Below are 21795 nucleotides of genomic sequence, written 5' to 3' on the forward strand. Positions count from 1 at the left end.
CTGCATTTAGTTAGAACAGAATATGCATTTAGTTTGGAAACTGACTCAGTCATCCCCATAAATGGAGAATTAAACTCCTGTGTCTGAACGCTTGGATGTGATTAACAACCAAACTTATGTCGAAGTGCTGACATGGCCTGTTCAATGGCACACCTGCTGCTGTTAGCATGCTACCATTTGAACATAACTTGGATAACTACACACCCTCCATGTTCGTGTCAGGTCACTGGAGATGCCCTTAACTGTTACATAATGAACCGTCGTTAAATTTAACGTTGTTAAATTTCCATTTTGTGGAAAATGGCTATACTTTTACTTAACCTCAAACCCTTTCAAATGACCAGAATGCCATGTGTCTTAGATTTAGCCTCAAAAGTCAAATTGGTAGATCCTTATCTACAACATAGAGAGAGAAATTTGAGACACAGGTTATTTGGGCCATTTTAGCGATACCAACGTAGGCTTTGTTGTGTATTTATTACATAATACTGAGAAACTATAGGAATTATACTTTATCAATTAAGGTACATTATGAGAAGTGCTCAAGTTTATTGTTCCTATATTCCGATAGATTTTAGGTAAATAAGGCTTCCTTTGTTGACTAACATACCTTCTATTGCAGCTGCCAGAGTGGTTCAGACTTCTGTTGTTGCCGAAGAACCAGGTCCACAGGAACTTGCACCATTAGAGGAGAAAGAATCGGTTCAGGAGAAGGTCATTCCAGTCTTTGCAGGGGAGGCGTCTCCATCTCTTGAGGCGACATCTGCCAAAGAAGACGTTGCAGTTATTGTAAAAGAACCGGAAACAGTCCTAATCGAAGATCCGGTCTCTGCTGAAGCTGATGAACCTGTTTCTCAGGAATCAGATCCTCAGGAGCCTTTGGCTGCAGCACCACAAGGATCTTCAGAGGAGGAAACTGTCCCTGTAGAAGCTGCCTTTGCGGAGGCACCTCCAGGTGAAACTAAAGTAGAAGTTGCTGCAGCTGCTCCTGTAGAGAGTGAGTCTCCAGATCAGCACAATGTGCAGGATTCAGATCCAGCAGCACCAATTGGCATCATTTTTGAAGGAGCTTCAGAATATGAAGCTGCCGAAGAAAATACAGACAAAGAAGCTTCTCCAGATGAGATGTTACTGATAGTCCCTGATGACCATGCTGCAGTAGAACCAGATGCTTCTCAAGAACCTCTTCCTAGTGCACCAGAAGAAGAGAAATCTGTTGTCCTTGTTCCTGCAGAACCCGAGACAGAGGAGGAACCTGCTGCAGAGGAACCTCAAGAGGAATCTGTTGTCCTCTTTCTTGTCAAACCTGCAACCAAAGAGGAAGGTGTAGGGGAACCTGCAGCACTAGAGTTAGCCCCAGAGCCTCCAGTTGTCATTGTTCCTGTGAATTCTTCTGAGCGGGAGCCGGAGCAGGAAGAAGAGGTGACAGAGGAAGCAATCCCCATAGTTTATCCAGAGGCATCAAAAGAAGAAGCTGCTATAATTGTAGCAAGTGAAGAGGACCCTGGCACTAATGAGGAACATCTTCCCAGTACACCAGAGGTTGAACCGGTTGTCCTTGTCCCTACAGAAGGGGAAGCTCAAGAGGAAACAGCACCACAAGGATCAGCCCCAGGAGAACCTGTTGTTGTTCTTGTCGAACTGACTAGTGAGGAACCAGCTCCAGAGGATGCAATCTTTGTACTTAACCTGGAAGACCCGGAGGAGGAGGCTCCAGAGGATGACACAGAAGATGAAGAAGTTTTCCAATCAGATCCTCTTCCAGAGGAACCAGCCCTGGAAGACGATGCAGCTGCTCAGGAGAATGAACCAGAGGACAATTACCCAGAGATACGTGTCATATCTGTCAATAAGACCCAATCTGAGTCTGACACCATAGAGACAGTACTGGATCCAGTTGGGAGAGTCCCACTAGCTGCAACAGAGAGCCTGACTGAAGTTCCTGCTCTTGTGGAAGCTGGGAGTGGCACCAGCATTACAACACACACAGAGGATTTTATAGCTACAGTCATACTGATAGAAGATGAACCTGTAGGTAAGACTTGAACACTGAGCTATTTTAAAAACGTTTACCTTAGTTAAATTTTTACTACAATGCTAATTTGTCTCTCTGTTACATTTTAAACATAATCTTCTATCCTAGGCCTACTGACCTGATAAAGCTGAACATTTCTTCATACTATATTCAAACATTCCAGGACGTAATTATCATTAATTAGATGAAATTCCAAAACATAGGTGGGAAAAAGCCCCAGTTAATTCCTGGGGCACATATATTGTTGTAACATGTTCGTGTCTGCATGAGAGCTCAAAAGTGAGAAAAGTTGGCAATTACAAGTGTTGATTTCACTAATGACAGTTTTGGTCTGCTAGCTCTGGTGAACAGAGGGTCAGTGCTCGGAGCAGCATTCTTCACACTGATGTCTTTTATCGCTATTGGATTTGTTTGGACGACTATATCAAAGAAGCTGCGGTGAACACGTGTGAGTACAACAGTGTCATCAAATCTAATTTGTTCTATCTATCTATTCAATCTAATTATGAACAAATAGTTTGGTATTAAAATTATTTCTTTTTGTTTCTTAAAATATATGTATGTGCTTCTCTATAACATGAAATCTCTGAAATAACAAAAACTGTTCTAACTTTGGCAGAAAAGAGTGTTTTAATGTACGGTCCAGTCATTCATAGTAAGAAGGTGAATGAAAGAGGAAGTTTCCTGGGCCTTTCTTTCTCCTGTTTTAGGACACCGAAGTCCAGGTCATTTGACAAATGGAGCTGTTTAACGATGGAGCAACTGAAGCAATGAGCTGCAAAGTTTTCACTCTATTGGATCTTTGCTCTACACGTTTTACTTAAGTAGAAATATGGAAGCATTATCAGCAAGATGTACTTAAAGTATCAAAGGTAAAAATATTCATTCGCCACCAAAAAAACCCTGATGCATTAATATGTAAGCAGCATTTTCACTTCTAGGTAGATTAAAGTTCACATGTGGAGTTTTCCTATAAACAAGCCAAAGTTATGTTTAGATTCAGTATTTCTCACCAAAACACATTGTGAGGCCTCAGGCTCTCATTCTCAAAAAATGTTTGTGAAGTTGATTTTTACGTTAACATCCATGTTTACTTGTCGGCAGTCATTTTCTTCACTGCTTTTGTGCACAAATTTCTACTCTTCTTTGTGCATTCCCGCCACCAACTGGTGATCAGCAAAAACCAGTGGCAGGAATGTGTCCTCGTGCATGTGCACGATACAAATCAATCGGGGACCCGCTTGTAAAAACATTGCTCCATAGCACCGCTAGTGGTCAAAATTCAACAGGGTACCTTTAATCTATGGCAATGCATCACATTTTACAGCCTGATCATAGGTTTTGGATGTAAAAACTTGAACTGCAAAGTAAGTGTCAGATAAATGCATAAGTGTAAAAAGTACATTATTTGCCTCTGAAATGTGTTGGAGTAGAACTATAAAGTATTGTAGCATGATGGAAATATGCAAGTAAAGTACAAGTATTAATAAATTGTACTCAGCACATTTTCCACCTGATTTCAACACTGTGTCTTGACCTAATGCAAGCTGTGGAATGGCTGCTATAAGCACATTAGTAGCTACTTGAGAAGCTGATAACATACTATATATAAAGGGTTTGGATATATCAGATATTGTATGGCATTGGTTCACGATAAATGCGAGCAAGTGACCAACCTTACATAATAAGGTCGTCAGTCTCCATAAAATGTGATGTGTAAGCATTTATGAATGTTCTGATTCATCTGAGTGATCGTGTTTTGATTTGGAAATTTATGGATGTTGATACCTTTGATGCACTTGTGACTTTGCTTGCTGAGCTTTTTGATTGCTGATCGCTAAAGCAATGGTTGGTGCAGGTATAGTGAACGTTTTCCTTCTTTCTTAGGGCTGTTCAAACATCAAACATTGTCCAGCTTTTAATCACAAAATGTCCTTTACGTACAGCATGTACATTTCCACCGGCCTCATGGCCCACACATACATACAGTCCCCCACAAGCGTTAAAAAGCACACACCTCCTACATGCTGCGTAAGGCCTATCACTTTTCCTGCAGCATGAGACGGAGAGCTCTCCTATCAATCACACCTTGGCATGCTGCAGCACCAGCTCGACGTCCACAGCTCATCCTGCACACAGTAAATATTTTTAGGATGGTAAGGAGCACATGATGTTCCACAGGAATGTTTTCAACTGTGTTCTGTATCAAACCTGCAACAAAGTGAAGTACAGATATCCCACTGTAATTGTTGCCCACTGTTAAGTGCACTTGTTTTAAAGAGCCTTTATGAAATAAAAGCTGATTTTTGCAAGACCTGGTAGTAAAGATTTCTGCAGAATAATTTTTATAACTTTTACAGATTTATAGCATGTACTATGAACTTTACTTGCTTTAGAAACCTTGTTAATTCAAATATTAGTAAATCTTTTATTTAATCAGAAAGTCTCATTGAAATAAAGATTTCGTTTACAAGAACGATCTGAGAACAAATTACATACATCACAAAAAGCTCAGTCAGTCACACAAAGCAGTCATTACACACAGAGACACGAGTTAAAACAATTACAAATGTTTTTTAAAGTATCAACAGATAAAAGTTTATATAACAAGACAATAAATCACCCAGGCTGATACATCGTCCGATATTAGCTTACTGCAGATAAATTGGTATCAGTGTACGCTGTCTGATAAGGACAAGAAATTCCAGGACAGAAATGCTAAAATAGTTTTAAAGTAAACTTAGAAACAGTTTCACCATCATAGTTTGTCCACCACAGAACACTGAGAAGTGGATTTTTCAAAGGTATAATGTCCTGCTTAGCATGCACCTTGCTTACAATTCTGTATCATATCATATATATCATATATATCTATATATATGTCCAAGGAATTTTTTTAAAAGTGAAAAAATTCAAAAAAGGACTATCTGCCGATCATTATCTGACCTTTTAAGATTGTGATTATCAATATTAATTTGACCCTTAGACATCCTGTATCGGCTGGACTATAACAAGAAGTATATTTTGTATTGAACACTAAATGTTTTAATGTTGTTTTGCCCTTTGTCACGTTCAAACAAAAAAGGTCCTAAAATCTTCGGAAAGACTTGCAGCCATCCCGACTGTTGATGTTAGGCTAAACACACGTTGTATAGGCTACTGTAGGTTGTACTGTATGTAATTTACAGTATGTGTTGGATTTCTCTGTGAAAATCGGGATGAATTGTCTTTATTTTATTGTCATTATTTATGTGGACTTTTTAGATCACAATGTCCATAAACTGATAAATACAAAGAAATCAAAAGTATTCAATTTAACTCAGCTCCTTGTAAATAATGTTATCTTCTGGCAGCATTGGAGAGATGAGAACTTTTTCACTTTCTTTTGGTAGAGCTAAATATCCCTGCCATTAATATTTTACGGGGAATCTGGCATGAAATTACTAGAGGTTGATGGACGTCCTCATATGGGAGACGAAGAGTTACAGCTTTCATAAAAAGCAGAGGGGCCTGTGACAGCTGTCAGCCTGATGGAAATGAGAAGGTCATAAGAGTGGAGCAGGGGTGGAGGAGCTTGTGAAAAGGGGGGCAGGAATCAACACATCTGGATGCGGGATGCTTTAAGCACTGAGGTCAAAGAAGCAGACGAGGTGAGTACATGAGGGATCCACAGCGTGATTCCCCTTGTGCAACACTATTTCTGAGTTTTTTGGAATGAATAAAAATGGAAATCTCCGAACAGGAGACGCAAGTCATATAGAAACCCTGGCTGAAAGCCCTCAGGTGCACTAAATGCCACTTTTAAATGACTTTGTGTCCTACTGTGGCATGAAGTCACGCCTGCGGAGGTTGCGACACAGATCCTTTCATAATCGTTAGCAGGAAGGAGAGTGTTACCTTTTGTTCCTGTAAGATTTTATGTAAGAAAACACAGCTAGAACAGCCACTTTGTTGTGTGGTTCCTCCTGTGCACTGCGCTGAGAGAAGATCTCCAGCAACCAAACACACATCACACACCACACATCCACTCAGAGCCAATACTCAACTGTCAGATGTAGCGATATTTCTGACAGAAATACACTCGAGGCATAAATCAAATCTTTATGTGTGTCAGTCCTGTTCTACCTACCTACAGCTCACAAAGCTGCAGGCGTGGACTCTCATTTGACGGGAACACAACCTGTTCATTGTAGCACAGCAGCCTCTAGTGGCCACAGACGTTACCTGTGAGTAACGATATCAGTCGTGATCACCTGGCTTGCCCTTCGAGAACCAACATGATCATTGGATGTGGGAGGTCACAGTACACCCAAAAAGGACCTGTGTGCTACTGGTGATTGGATGATAGAAAAAACCACATTCACATGTGAACACCGGAGAAGAAAGCCCTGCAGCAACTTCTAGTTTTGCCTTGAAACTACAAGATCCGTTTTGTTTGAGCTGTTTTTATGTTCCATATGATTAGAATAATTTCTTGTTTTCCTCCATAGAGGTTACAGGTTTACATTAGGATGATTTATACTGAAGGATGATATAAATGTGTACCATGTCACATACCATGTTATATTATATTGTGGCAGCTATCCTTTTAGGCCATTGCAGGACTGTTTTAAGACATTATTTCATTTTTATATGTTGCATCTATGTGATGAAGGGCTTTAATTGTCAGGTATTTAATGAACCAAAACAGACGTTCCTGTTTGATTATTTGACCCCCTAAGAGTTTCTTATTAGTTTATCCAGAAAATGTACTATGTCAGGGTACATACTGAGTTTCTTTTTTTGTGACAGAGGATTTTATCTATATGACTCACCCCTAGAGAGGCCCTTGTTTCCGTAATACCTAAAAGAAAGATCTACTTTTATTCATTAGGACAAGTTTCTGCCTAGCTGTGATGCCAGATTAGATTGTGGACAGTAAAAGCACAACATTTCCCCCCCTCACCATGTCCATCACGTCCATTTGACTTTTATTTCAAAATGATAGTCACAGTATTTGAGAAGAGCTAACTCTGAGCCTCTTGCATTGTGACTCATGAGAGCAACAGCATATTATGTTAGCCTGCTGCTGAAGTTGTGAAAGATCTCTTAACACACATTTCTTTTTTGGAAGTGTATTTCGACACCATCTAATTTTTACTTACTTACTTCTACGTTACAAAGAAATTTTCGGGGGGGAAAAAAAAGATCATCTGTACTTTTTGAAATGTCATTAAATTTCAAGCACTAAATCTTCAGGCAACATTTTTCTGATCAACCTCCGGTGTATTTCGAAATCCCATAAATTACTCACTTCGAATCATGTCCTAAATATCCACTGCATCAGCTGGTAGGGTTTTCGGGAATGAGTGTAACAAGGATTAAGAGAGAGAAAAAAAAAGGAAAATACATCACAGTCAAAAGACAACAAAGGAGCAACAGATAGCCACGGACAAATCAGTTTTATATGAAAATACAAAGTTCGGGGCATTTTACCACCAAATATCACCTCTCAGCCTGAATTTGCCTCCTTTTATCGAGTTCTTCTCAGCTATTCGTGGACGCACAGATGGCCCCAGCCCACGGGCCCCTTGTGCGCACAGATGAATCCAAGCAAGGTACTTAATTGGCAAGGTTTCACGTTAGGCTGCAGTGTGGACAGGACTTGAGTCACGGCCTGCAGGAGAGGAAACCAAAGAGCACAGTCATCTACAAAAAAAAAAAAAAAAAACCTACTCGCCTGCAGGGCTGACTGGAGCACTATTGCCCCATCGCCGTGTGTGCACGGGTTCTGACAGGCTGCCTCTCCCAGCTGCACCAACACCACGATCCGAGTTACTGGGGGAGGCTTTTCGACTCAAGCCTCCATCCGCCATTTTCGGCAGATTGAAAGCAGGTAGAGCACAAAAATCACAAGGCCCCGGTCAAATAACGCAGGTAAGTGCGCGTATGAGTGGCCTAAACCCCCAAACCAGCCTGCGACAGGCAACATTGAGGGACAGGGAGAAAAGAGGGGGGAGGACAAAAAAAAAAAAAAAAAAATCTCCAAGCACCTTGCTCCGGCCAGCATCGGAAAGAACAGGGAGAGCGGACAGTTTCCCCACAAGGGGTAACAATAAACTGCAATCTTCAGGCGCTCCGCGGTTTACATGGTCGTCTGTCAACTTTTCTTTGATGAACAGAAACCAAACGCTTTAAAAAAAATCCGCCTCACGCACAAACCCATATTAGAACCTCCTGCTCCGTTTGCTGCCTTATCTCCAGCTAGGAGGGATTTAAAAAAAAGGCCTGGTGACCCGTGGATTATAGAAACAACAAGGGGGGAGGGGGGGCAAAAAACTGAATGAACTGGACAATAAAAAGTTCATGCATTTTATCCTTTAGTTCCGAAAGGATGTGGAAGAGCCTGAGCTCCAGCTCCACAAATGTAGATGACAAGGGTCATTGTCTGAGCCATGTCATTTATATGCCTTTGAGATCATATTAACATGGAATCATCAAAGTCATGATATCTGCTACTGAACCATGTGGGAGAGATATATATATAAATGTGTCTTTTATTTCTTTATTTTAAATGAATTCCGTGTGCCGTGTGAGCCTAGCCCCACAACCCAGGGGTCAGCAGCATATTGTGCTCCTAAACATTTGGCTTTTTCCTACCAGTTTGGACCAAAAGCAAAAGTTACCAAAGCACAGTAAATGCCTGCGATGGAAACAGTTTGAATACTCAATATTTCTGTAAATGCAAGAGAGCTGAAAGTCGATGAAATCTATTGACAGAAAACTAATCGCAATTACTCTCATAATCCATTAACTGTTTGAGCAATTTGCTAAGCAATTCTTCACTGGTTCCAGCTTCTGAAATATGAGGATTCACTTTTTTTTAAATGCTTTATATGATTATAAATGGAGTAGCTTTGGGTTTTGGACTGTTGGTCTGACAAACCAAGCAATTTGATGACCTGGCCTCAGGCGCTGGGAAGTCGCGATGAGCCTTTTTCATTTCGTTAGTTGAAGCCCTAAAAATCCGCCTGCATTCATTTATAGGCTACACTTCTTATTTGCCGTATTGAAGAAAGGGGCTTCAATCCGTTTTGTATCACAGGCTGACTAGGGAGAGGGAAATATATTCAAAATGCTGTCTACCTGTGGTTACATTTGCATGTCACAACGCTACGTCTGTGATGAGGCACAGGCACAGCAGCCTCTTGTCATGGAACCGTGGCAATGACGTCTACCATTTTTCATGTATTTTAGGATCATGGCTATCATTGGAGGGACGGTGGAAACTCTGGATGAGATTCCAGCCCACGTGTGGAAGGGTTTGCCTGACTGTTTGACTCTTGGACCTTCTGCTATAAATCAAAGCCGCATCGGTGAGTAAGTAAGTGTGTCTGCTCTGTTTAGAGAACTGCAACTTAGACATCTTTTAACAGCTAATGTGTTGACTCCCACTTGCCATTCATGGGATGTACATCTCTGAAACGGACTCTGCAACCTGTGATGCTGGACCACAGTGACGCCAAGCTGCATTGGAAAATTGAGAACTTTAGAGCTTCAGTTGATTCCAACAATTTTGAGGCTGAATAGTGTCAACAGGAGGAAATCCTAATGCCAGTTACATTCAGTTTTTGGTGACATTGTCAGAAATGTGTAAACTCAATGTTTATTATTCAAGTTGTTGTACTGGACTACGTTACATTGAAAGATGTTTCTGATTTGTTGTCCTCCTTATTTACATACAGGAGGGGGGTAGAATATTAGAAACACCTCTGAGCATAATGCAGCACCACCACTAACTATGACCTCAACGCTGAAACACATAACTGAATTAACGCCGAGAAAACAAAAGAATCATTAAAGTACGCTTTTTGCCCAGTAAATGACTTCAGATTCAGGGCAAGTACAATGATAAGAAGGTAAATAAATAAATAAGTATAGAAATGAACAAACACTCAATGTTCAGTAGCTGCTTTAAAGTAGCTACTGAGATTTTAATAAATTTAGCAAAATGGCTGGTTCACACAGCTGTTCGGTTACGACATGAAGTGGTTGTGAATTTTGGATTGTCTGTTTTGGGAAAGTCACGAAAATTGTCGGACACGGGTGTATACAAAGGGTGTACTTTCCTCATTTCTGTTTTCAGGTGTCTGGGCCACTCGGGTCATTCCTAAGGGCAAGAGGTTTGGTCCATTCGCGGGAGAGAAGAAAAAAAGGTCCCAGGTGACCAGTAATGTCTACATGTGGGAGGTACGTTACAGGCTGCTCTGTTTGCTCCTTTCCCTAAAACACTCCCCTCCAACTTCTGTGGTAGTCACTGCATAGCTAAAACGAGCCCAACTACATTGTCTATGAGGCATAGCACCTAGAGTTCCCAAGAGTTTATACTGTGGCTATAAAGCCAGCTGTCAGCTCAGACAGTCGGACAGTAAGTTAACACGATCACCTGGAATTTTCAAGGCACATCAGCTGTTTTGGAAGAAATTGAAAAAGCTTTATCTAGTCCATTGCTACGGCAAATGTTTCAGCTTCGACTTTTAACAGAGGTGACCCAATTCAGTGCTCCTGTTCAGGTTTTCTAAATAGAACAATATATAATTTTTTTTTTTTTTTTTTCCTCTCTAACATCCTATTTCTACCTGTGTCCTGTAGGTTTATTTCCCAGCACGGGGCTGGATGTGTGTTGACGCCACAGACCCCACGAAAGGGAACTGGCTACGATACGTGAACTGGGCGCGCTCCACTGAAGAGCAGAATCTCTTTCCCCTGGAGATCAACAGAGCCATTTACTACAAAGTTTTAAGGGTAAGTTAAACACACATTCATGAAGCTTAACAGGTCCTACATCCAGCGGTACATGGACAGAAATTTGGATACACTATATGATTAAGTGAATGAATGACAAGTCTTCACGGTTGGATTGTTTGAAAAGAGGCTTCTGTTGGTAATTATCAATCACAGTGAAATAACCAACAATATATACAAAATATATTAGTTTCAGAAAAGCTTGAAGGTTTTACCCCTTCTTTGACCTTGTTTGAGCTGGGGTGTTGCAGCAGACGTCTGAGCCTTCAAAGTCGTCACGTATACTGTGAAAGTTTAGGAATAACAGTACATAAAAATGTGGAATAAACTGGTAACTGTGTGTGTGTGTGTGTGTGTGTGTGTGTGTGTGTGTGTGTGTGTGTGTGTAAATAAAAAAATAAAATATGCATTAAAGTAAATTAAAGTAACTATGTAAGTACATTCACCCAACTGCTGTACTGGAGTACATTTCTGTGTCAGTTGTACATTACTCAACTACTTTTGTGGTATGCTCATCTTCCACTCCACTACAGTTCAGAGTAAACTTCACATTTATTTGACAGAGCAGTTACTAGTTACAGTGAGTATTATGATTTTGAGATTAACAATATGATAATTTTAAGAAATACAAATTCATATTTATAGATTAAACTTCCCAATGGTATATAAAGTAGTTAATTAGCTCCACCTTGACCAGCTACAGCAGAAAAATACTACTACACACAGATGCATCGCTATTATCAATCTAACAGTGTAATATATTATAATACTAAATCATTCACAGTTTAGTGCAGACAATTTTCTGCACTAAAAGTACTTTTACTTTGATAGTTTCAATACATTTTGCTTACAATATTGTGCAGGTTGTACTTAAATAAGATTTTGTAAGGGTTGGGTGAATTGATCCTGATACTACACTACTGATACTAAGTCTCATTATTAGTATCAAGACTAGCGTCTATAGAATCAGTACCAACAGAAAAAAAAAAAAAACTGCTCTCATGTCAGATCACATTTTGAACACTCTACTCAGTGCATGCTCTGTTTGCCTATTTGCTGCTGCTGTGTGTGTACGGACAGTGATCGCCTCATTAGTTCAGAGAATTCACACAATAAACATTTATTTAAGACGGAAGATTATGTATTTTCACATCCGAGTAATTAAGTAATTAACAGAGATAAAGAAATTTCTGATGTTTGGCAAATTATTGGTTTTATTATTTGGTTGTAATTAAAATATATTCGTAAATACATTCAGTAGCCACTTTATAAGGTACAACTGTAACTGCACCTTTCTAAAAATAATACTGTTCAATTTTGATTGACACTGTCAAAGGTATATAATTATATTTATATTACTGAAGTCATAGTTAGTGGTGGTGATGTACTTTTGTTTTTAAATGGGCTAGGGCAAAACATTAGAAACAACTCTTAATTTAATGCAGTCTAGGTCAACACCACTGCAAACTACAACCTATTAATAAATAACAATAAAATAAAAATGCAATTTGACCAGGGGTGCCCAGACATTTGCATACAGCTGTAGCTAAATGCAGTCTAATACAACAGTTCCGACTGATGAAGGCTGGACAGTCAAAAACGTTTTGTCTTCTGTAAATGAAGTGACTTGTTGTCATTGAGTGCGACCCTCCTCTGTCCTCATTAATACAACAGACCTGCAATAAATCCTGCCTTCGTGAAGGTTATAATGTTCAATTTTTATTGAAACTTGTCATTTTAGAAGATGTAGATTGTGGCGCAGTTGAATTGCATTGCCTTATACTTATGTGTTTCTACTGTCTTATACATTACATTCAATATTGGTGGCTTCCTAGGCTAAACAATAGAAACACCCCTCTGTATAATGCAATACAGTTCAGCAGTACCACAAACTACTTCCTCCAAAATGATCATACAGTTGAAGCCTCTCTAAAACAGTTTCAACAAAAACTGAACATTATAATCCCCATGAAGGGAGGATTTATTGTAGGACTGTTGTATTAGACTGCATTAGTTTTAGCTAGGTCTACTTAATAAACAGGCAACTGAGTATAGAGCATACATGCATCAGTTTGAAATTACTAACTGTAAATTGTTGCATGAAGCTTAATAACTATTGGGAGTCGTGAAAATCTTAGAAGTGGTTAAACTGAGTTATGGTGACTACATCCCTGTTACAATGGATGTAGTACATTAAATATACTATCCAAAGTTTGCACCATTAGAGAATATACTGCAGCAGACTATGATAAAAACACTGTGAAATTCCACACACCCTCTAGACAGATTAGGTGCACAGGGGGCCAGATACCCCCCTTGCCTCTCAGCAAGCCGGGCTGTGATTGGAGGCCGACCTCATCTCTCATTGTTGCAGCCTATCGGACCGGGAGAGGAGCTGCTGGTGTGGTACACTGTGGAAGACAACCCTGAGATAACAGCTGCACTGGAGGAAGAAAGAGCCAGCAGTCTGAGCAGGAAAAATTCAGCCAGGTCGAAGCGAGGTGAGGCCTTAATCTGAACCATGCTGACATTTCTGCTCGGTTTTAGCCTCGGAAGTGTGCGCTGCACACATGCCACAGTGAGTCAGCCGCGAGTTGATTTTCTTTGAAGCCCAGTCGAACTTGTGACTGGCGAGCTAACTAGCTACAAATGAAGGAAGGCTAGTGGAAGCTAACGTTAACGGTTGCGATGAGTGGGGCTTCACTCCACTTCCATACCCGACCCAAAACTCGTCGCTGCGAGCGGATTTAAGTCCAAATAACGACCAGTGAGCCAAGGCGTTGGCCGTAAAATATCCAGTTAAGCCGTTAAACGAGCATCTGAGCAACTTTTTAGCAGCTTTTCTTCCTCCTCTGGGTCCTGACGTTGTCGAGGATGTGACCTTCCTTGAGTTCCTAAAGCATGAAAGCCATCCATCGGCGAGCCTGTCTACTTGATGATGGCCTAGCCGGGTAGCTAACTAGCTGGCTGCCTTATCCAACAACAGGCTAGTTAAAGCGCAGGTACTTGATAACAACCTATAATATAGATGTTATTTTTTGTGTGGAGTGTGTTTAAAATGACCCTCTATGTCGATTCGGGTCGAGAATAACCAGTTCATCGAGTTGTCAGACTTGGTGCTGCGTGCTAGCATTAGGCTAAACAGCTAGGTCTGAACGCACGGACATCTCGGTGTACACGAACAGATGGCAAACTGTCTGGAGTAAATTATTGATAAAAAAATTATTATATCAATGTGGTAGAGAGACAGTTAACACGGTGCTGCAAATTATAACTGGTCGTTCTGGTGTTACAGCCTGGTTTGATAGCATTAACATTTAATGACTTCAGATTTTAAAACCTTAAAATAACGTCACAGAAACGTTAACGTTTTTTAATGCAATTCTTAAACAAATTAATAATAACCTAACACATGGCGCTGGTATAGGGATGGATGCCCCATTGTAAGAAACAGTCAACTTGGCTGCTATGTGTCATATGAACTTTGGACATAGTGTTTCCATTAAAAAAAAAAACAACAAAAATAATTGGATCATGTGGTTAATTCAATGCAGCACCAAAAAGAAGAGGGTAAAGTGATTTATATATATATCTATATCTCTGTTGTGGCCTGTTTTTTGCTATAGTTCTGGCTTCATCTATTTATCGTAGTTAAATCTGTGACATTCAGGATAATGGGCATTGTGTCATGTGTCGTATGGTAAAGAAATCCTGTCGAAATATTACAAAAATATTACCACCAAGGATAGAATAGACCTGTGTCGTTAGTATTTCATTCTGACGCTTGCAAATGTAATTAAAAGACTCGTAGCTCTATATGAAGATGTAATTACATCAACAAACAAATATAGGCAACATACAGAAAGTCCCATCTGGCTTTGTAACCCCTGAATTATCTGTGAAATTAGATAGAAAACTAAAGTTGAGGGTTGCGAGCTGCAGGTCCTGAGGTTTTATGTCCTCTATTTTACAGGCCTGCTGATAAGTGGGAGAAGAAGCTATTTAGTTTTCTGTCCAACCCTAAAGGCAATAGCCTCCAGGACATCATCTCTGTATACCGCAGTGTAGTGGCTTCTGGCAGGCATGTAGTTCCTGTACTGCAAAGTCAACCTTGATGAAATTAGCCTGCCTATCTTGTTAGCTTCATTTTAATATCAAACATCCTGCATGTTACCTAACCAGTCTATGCCAGAGTTGGTGTAGCTGTTGACTCAGTGAGTGCTGGATATTAAAAAGATAATGACAGAAAAGGCTAGGACTAAGAAATGCTAGTGCAGTTAGATTATGAAAATGTTGGGTGGTTGTGTTGCTGCCGTAGATTTAGCAGAATGCCTCTGACCATGCTGGTCAGATGACTGACCTGCAGCATGTGTTTCTCTGGTATGAATTAGGCTTTGTAGGCCATGTCAGGTGACCTTGTTGACACACTCCTATGATGACATGCCAGGGAAGCCTCTTGAGTCAGATGAAGCTTGGAAATTCAAAATAGTGTAATGTTATCCATTGCGTGGGACACAATTTCTTATTTATCAATCGTCTTATTTAAATAACTGATGCAAGCAAGCCCATAATTGTGAATAAAATGTGAAGCTGCTTTAGGACATTCTGCAAGGTTAGTTTATACATTTCAATTTGATTTTTAAAGCAGTAACTTGTGAGTTTTCTTAATACTTTTTTAAATAATTTGATGTGAAAGTTAGCACATTAGGTGAAAAAGTAAAATTGAGTTAAAGGTCTTATTGACAAGTTTCATGTGTCCATTAATTATCTTACAAATCTGTTGACCCTTTTGTAGGTTGCTCAAATTGTAAAATCTCTCCAGAATTGTTTTTCAATGAACAATTGTTCCCCCTAGCTAACTGAAGGAAATTTGGTAACTATAATTAGTTTGCCATAAATAACCAAACCAGAAATGTATTTTTAACCACACTCCTGTGATTTTGGAGAAATAATTTTGTGCAAAGGAAAATTTATCATATTTTGAGCATGTTAAAGTCGGTTTTTAAGTCAATTTCTTTCAATTTTATTGGTTCTTTGTTGTGGAAGTTTCTGCCAACTAAATATCTGTGAGTAAAAAAATCTAGCGCTTGCAAATGATATCATGATAAACTAATATCGATATTCTCTGTATATTCTTTGTATCCCTGTGCATTATTGTTGTTGTTGTTGTTGTTATTATAGTTATTTTTATCGTTATTCAAGCCTTATACAAAGTGATGTGTGTACGTTTGTACCCACAGCCAGAAGAAAGCTGCTTGAGCGAGCCAGACCGGCTGGTTTGGGTGGATTCAAGAAAATAAGTGGAACCAATCCTACTGTCAAGGAGATGTGGGATGGGGAGGAAGGTAACTTATTGCCATGGATAATAAGTGTAAATATTAATGTATGTATTAATATGTTAATATGTAATAATGTTGGCTATTCATAATTATTTGTTAACAGGTCTGAAGGAGGAGAATGAGAGGCCATCAGCGTTAGGGACCTCGCAGGAACTCCAGGAAACCCACCCCATTGGAAGCACTGACCATAAAGATGTGCAGGAAATGTCAGCAGGATTGATGGAAAAGGGAAATGGGGAGGAGGAGGAGGAAGAAGAAGAAGAAGAGGAGGAAGAAGAGGAGGAGGAAGAAGAGGAGGAGGATGCTGACGATTTGGTGGATACAGCAGCAATACAGCAGCAAACTGCTCAGCATTCACCTTCAGCTGATTCCATAAAAAATAAGCAGCCTGGCCTGTTACTGACCTGTGGTGAAGAAAGCCATAAGGATTCAGAGCTAAAGTTTGAGTCTTCCTCACTTACAGGGCAAGAACCAGAGGTCGATCCTGATCCTGATCTTGACATTGACCCTGACCCTGATGGTGACCTTGAAAGTGATCCACATGGAGAGTCATATCCCTGTCAGCACTGTGAACGTCACTTCTCCACCAGACAGGGTCTGGAGCGTCACATACACATTCATGCCATCACCAACCAGCAAACACAACTGTTTAAGTGCCGATACTGCAGTAAACCCTTTGGCTCACAGGTGGGGCGGCGCCGGCATGAGAGAAGGCATGAGAGTGGGCTTAAGAAAAGGCCTGGCTCTCTGGCTGGAACTGCCAGTTTTCTCAGTCCTGTGGTGCAGAGTGATGGCTCAAGTCCTGACTGCACCAGCCCAACTAGTCAGTATGTAGCCATAGGGTCCCAGTTTACTGGAGGACCTCTGCACAACTCTGAGATGCAGAGAAAAGAGTTGGGGCCCCATGCTGACCGTCCCTTTATATTGGATGAAAATGGGGAGTCAAAGGAACTCCATCCTTGCAAGTACTGCAGTAAAGCATTTGGCACACACACTAACATGCGGCGACACCAACGCAGAATACACGAACGGCACTTGTTACCAAAGGGAGTTCGCAGGAAAGGAATGCTGCTTCAAGAGGCAATGGCACAGCAACAGCAGCAGCGGGATGAGTCCCCCAGTGCCAGCCCTCCGCCCGTCTACGTGCCCAGTGCAGACACAGAAGATGAGGCGGACAGGGACGATTACACAGTTGACATATCCAAAAACATCTCTGAGAATTTGAGCTTCTACATTGATGGCAAGATTGTGTCCACCAGTTCGGTGAGCAGCTGTGAGGTGATAGAGGTAGACTCCAGATCTGCAGCTTTGTTTGGTCTGGACACGGTTATAATCAGCCCAAATCAGATCGGTCAGGCACTGAAGGTGGAGGGGAGAACCAATGCTGCAAAACAAGTCTCCAACATAGGCCAGCCAGCAGCAAAGAGGAGAACATCTACACCCCCATTTGTTCCCAGCCTTAAAGTGGAGACAGAGTCAGCGTCTTTCACAGCCTCTTCATCATCTTCATCATCCTCTTCATCTTCCTCGTCTAACTTGCTAGTGGGAGGACTGTTCCAACAAGCCACAGAATCATCAGCATTTCAAAGAGAGAAAACAGTTTATCTCTCACCTAAGCTCAAGCAGCTCCTTCAGACGCAAGATATTCAGAAATCAACCATTGCCCTGATAACAGACAGCCATAGACTAGCCTCCCCGCTGTCAGTCATGCCACTGCAAGGGACTTCGGGCAGGTTTAAAAGAAGAACAGCTTCTCCCCCATCGTCTCCACAGCTCAGTCCAGCTTGTAAAACGGAGAGCTGTAAAGCTGAGATAGCAAGCTCTTACACCCTTAAGGTGCCAAAGCTGGAAAGCCACAGTGTGTCACCTCCTGGGAGCCTACTGGACAAAGATGATGGGGACACCCTGAGCCCTTCTGGAAATAATATGCACAGCCAAACTTCTTCTAGTAGCGGAGGAAATTCCTGTAATCAACAGCCCTTGGATCTGTCAAACTCCATCAGTAGGAAAAGTGACAGCTTGAACAAGGTGCTCGGGGATTCAGCTCTGGATTTAAGCTTGCATCGTAAGAGCACTGTTGAGCCTGAAGTAAAAGGAAGTCCAGCGCCACAGCCGCTAATAAAAAAGAGAAAGCCTAACACCAGCATGCTTGAAAAGGTGCTGATGAATGAGTACGTAGGTCTAACTTTGCCAGGAGAGGAGGGCCCCTCGGTCTTAGCAAACCTAAGTTTCCATTCTCGATCTCCTAATGTTGCATCAGAGTCTGCCCACCCCTCTCCGCCCTCTTTGACCCCTGTCACCATGAACCCGTCTTCACCTGGTACCTCTAGTCTGACATCACCAACACCGCCTCCACCTGAACTACCTACTATACCATCTCCACCAGCTATAGCTAGCTCTCCTCTCTCTCAGCCTTCAGACTCATCTGCACTAAGACCTCTTCCTATACTCTCACCAAAAATGTCTCCAAGATCAGTTGAACACAAGCCCCTGTCAGACTCGGAGGAGATTTTCTCAGCTGAAGAAAACAAAGATGAGGAAGAGGACCATATCTCTGAGCCGTTGGACTCCCCGAACACTCCACTTAAAGATCCCCTTAATCGTTCGACACCAAGCCCTCCTGAGCCCGAATCGATAGATCTGCATGCTATAGAAGAAGTTACTGTGACTAGGACTTGCAACAGTGTGCTAAATGACAAATTGAACCAACAACTTGAATCAGGAACTGAGGAATCTTTGAAATCTGACTTTGCTGCTCTTTCCGCCCAACCAGAATCCCCATCTTCCTCGCCATCTCCTCCCCCTGCATCACATGATCCATCCCCAACACTTTTTCCGCAATCTCTCCTTCAGATTAAGATAAAAGAAGAGCCTCCTCACTGCATAGATGAGTTGTCAATTATGAATCATGCGCCTCAAGATGGTGGTGACGCTTCACCTCAGCCAGCTGCTCATGATAAACTGTCTGATAAAACCTCTGAGGCAGAGGAAGTTGACTCGACATACTGCAAGACTTTTGTATGTAATGTCTGTGAGGAGCCGTTCAGCTCTATCAAAGAGCTCAGTGGACACATCACTGATCATGCTGCAGACTGGCCCTTCAAGTGTGAATTCTGTGTGCAACTGTTTGGTGACGCCCCCGCCCTGCTTGCTCACCGGACAACACTACATGGAGTGGGCAGGATCTTTGTGTGCTCCGTTTGTTCCAAAGAGTTTGCCTTCCTCTGTAACCTACAGCAGCACCAAAAGGATCTGCATCCAAATGAGACATGTTCAAACACCACTGTAGAGAGTGGCAAGCTTAGGCCACAAAACTACACAGATCCATCCAGAGCCAAAGAGGAAAGCAGTCTCTCAACAACAGCACAAGAGGTGACTGATGAACCTGCTCCACCCAGTGAGACTGATTTAGCAAAAGAAGAACCTGATGTTAATGGTAATCATGCAGAGGATGGAGCAGAGGACCCCAATGAGGAGCTATACACTACAATAAAGATCATGGCCTCAGAAGGAGGGAAGCCTAAAGGCCCAGACGTTCGCCTTGGCATGAATCAACACTACCCCAGTTATAAACCACCCCCTTTTCCTTATCATAGCCGTTCCCATGCTGGCTCTGTGGCCTCGGCTACTAACTTCACCACCCACAACATACCACAAACTTTCAGCACTGCCATTCGCTGCACCAAGTGTGGCAACAGCTTTGACAACATGCCCGAACTGCACAAGCATATATTGGCCTGTGCCAATGCTAGTGATAAGAAGCGTTACACTCCCAAGAAAAACCCCATCCCCCTCAAGCAAATAGTGAAGAGCCCTAATGGAGTCGTGTCACCCACAGCAGCCACTGCAGGCCAGAGTGCTTTCCGTAGAATGGGTCAACCAAAGAGACTTAACTTTAATCAAGATACAGGTAAAACAAAAATGAGCGCCCTCAGTAAGAAGAAAAATCAGCTGGTCCAGAAGGCAATTTCACAGAAAAATAAAGCTGCCACTACTGCGAAGAAGGCTACCGTTAAAGTTGAAGAAGAGCAGGCCTCGAACGTCTGCCCCCACTGCAGCCGGGAGTTTACTTATCCTGCAAGTCTCAGTAAACATATGGCAGTCAGCTGTCCCATGAAGCCTGTTGTAAAAAAGGGCAAAAAAGGTCTAGCAGAGGTGAAAAAAGAGGCAGTGTCTGTAGTAGATAAAAACATGAATCTTAGGAAGAAAGCCTCAGACTGTGAAATACCACAGACACAGCCTGAGAGTAAACCCCTGGGAAAGACCAGAGCTCGTAGCTCTGGAGCAGTAGACCCTGAACCCCCCCAGGCAAGCAGAGGAAAAACTGCTGCTACTATGGGCCGACTAAAGAGGCCTGCTTCGTTCCTAACCCCAGTTTCTGCTAGCAAAAAAACTAAGAAGGGCCAAGTTCAGTCTCTACCTCCCACCCTGTCAACCCCGGACACTCCCAGTGACTCAGTACAACGGCCAGCCATGAGAATGCAGCGTATGGGAAAGGAGGCAGCACCCAAGAGATTAGCAGAGGCCAAATCTCCACCACCACCACAACAGCTGAAGAAAGAGGAGCGGTTCTCCCTGCGAACAAGGGAGAGAGTAGGTGGTCCAGTCACCAGGAGCTTACAGATGGCCAGTGCTGCTCCTCCTGCTGATGTTAAAACAGAGGAACCACCAATGCAAGAGCCAAAAGAGACTCATGTGAGATAGAGACCTGTTTGCTCCTTTTTCTCACCTTTTATTAGCACATATTGGTCACAAATATAACAGCCAAATTTTGGCACCTTTTTTTTTTTTTTACAAAAAATGACCAGTGAAAACCATGTATCTTCAAACTTGTTGAGTTTTTCAGATAAACTAGTTCTTTTAATAAACAAATAAAAAACCTATTGGAATATCTGAAAAGCACATAGCTTTAAACAGGGCTGATTTACTTAGATCCTGAAACGTTAACATTTTGGAGATACATGGTTTTCACAGGGCAGCGACAGTTCAAAACACAAATTTGGCTTTGGCATCAGAAAACCATGAAAAATGCCCGTTACCACTGACTGGAGCCTGAGGTGATGTAATTAAAATGTCTCGTTTCATCCAACCAACAGTCCCAAACTTAGATATTAAGTTAATAATTTTAAAACAATGAAAGCAGCAAATTGTCACATTTGATAACCTGGAACTGTCAATGTCCAGCTTCTTTTGGAATCTTGTTTGAATTAAATGATTAAACAATTAATCGATTATCAAAATTGTTGGTGATGAATTTTCTCCCAGTCACTTAGTTGATTGATCGATTGATCATTTTACTGCTCTGTGTTGCTCATCTTTTTTTTTTCCTGTGTGTTACAGGAGGTGCTGATGAAGTGAGTCATGTGGACATTGTTGAGCTCTTCCTGGGAATATGGTGCTCACCTCTCAGGCAACGCTCGGGACTAATCAAGGCACTGACTCTTTGTGGTGGGCTTATTCACACAAAACAAGTGAAGTTTGCTTATCTCAACTGCCTTTGCTGGATTTAAGGAGGGAACTCTCTTTATTTTCCTTCTGAACTGAACTGAGCCTCGATTTTTAGCCAGCCTTGCAAAAAAAAAAAAAAAAAAAAAAAAAAGGTTAAAGAAACTGTAAATGACAATGAGTTAATATATA

The 21795-nt window shown here is 41.5% G+C and overlaps 1 protein-coding gene and 1 long non-coding RNA gene across 2 annotated transcripts; one reads left to right on the top strand and one right to left on the bottom strand.

Annotated features, from left to right (window-relative positions):
* Nucleotides 1-664: 664 nt before the first annotated feature.
* LOC120807381 lies at nucleotides 665-8268 on the bottom strand. Its single transcript, XR_005709814.1, has 3 exons — nucleotides 8068-8268; nucleotides 7524-7691; nucleotides 665-763 (listed from the first exon to the last, which is right to left on the bottom strand). It is a non-coding gene; the product is annotated as an uncharacterized LOC120807381 (long non-coding RNA).
* Nucleotides 7589-21757, top strand: prdm2b (PR domain containing 2, with ZNF domain b). The gene is made up of 8 exons (XM_040159355.1): nucleotides 7589-7951; nucleotides 9272-9390; nucleotides 10161-10264; nucleotides 10667-10819; nucleotides 13194-13320; nucleotides 16060-16164; nucleotides 16262-20853; nucleotides 21499-21757. The coding sequence occupies exons 2-8, from the start codon at nucleotides 9276-9278 to the stop codon at nucleotides 21514-21516; spliced, it is 5214 nt and encodes a 1737-aa protein (XP_040015289.1). The 5' UTR covers nucleotides 7589-7951; nucleotides 9272-9275; the 3' UTR covers nucleotides 21517-21757.
* The last annotated feature ends 38 nt before the right edge of the window (nucleotides 21758-21795 follow it).

The sequence above is a fragment of the Xiphias gladius genome, chromosome 21, assembly GCF_016859285.1.
Source record: "Xiphias gladius isolate SHS-SW01 ecotype Sanya breed wild chromosome 21, ASM1685928v1, whole genome shotgun sequence".
Classification (NCBI taxonomy): domain Eukaryota; kingdom Metazoa; phylum Chordata; class Actinopteri; order Istiophoriformes; family Xiphiidae; genus Xiphias; species Xiphias gladius.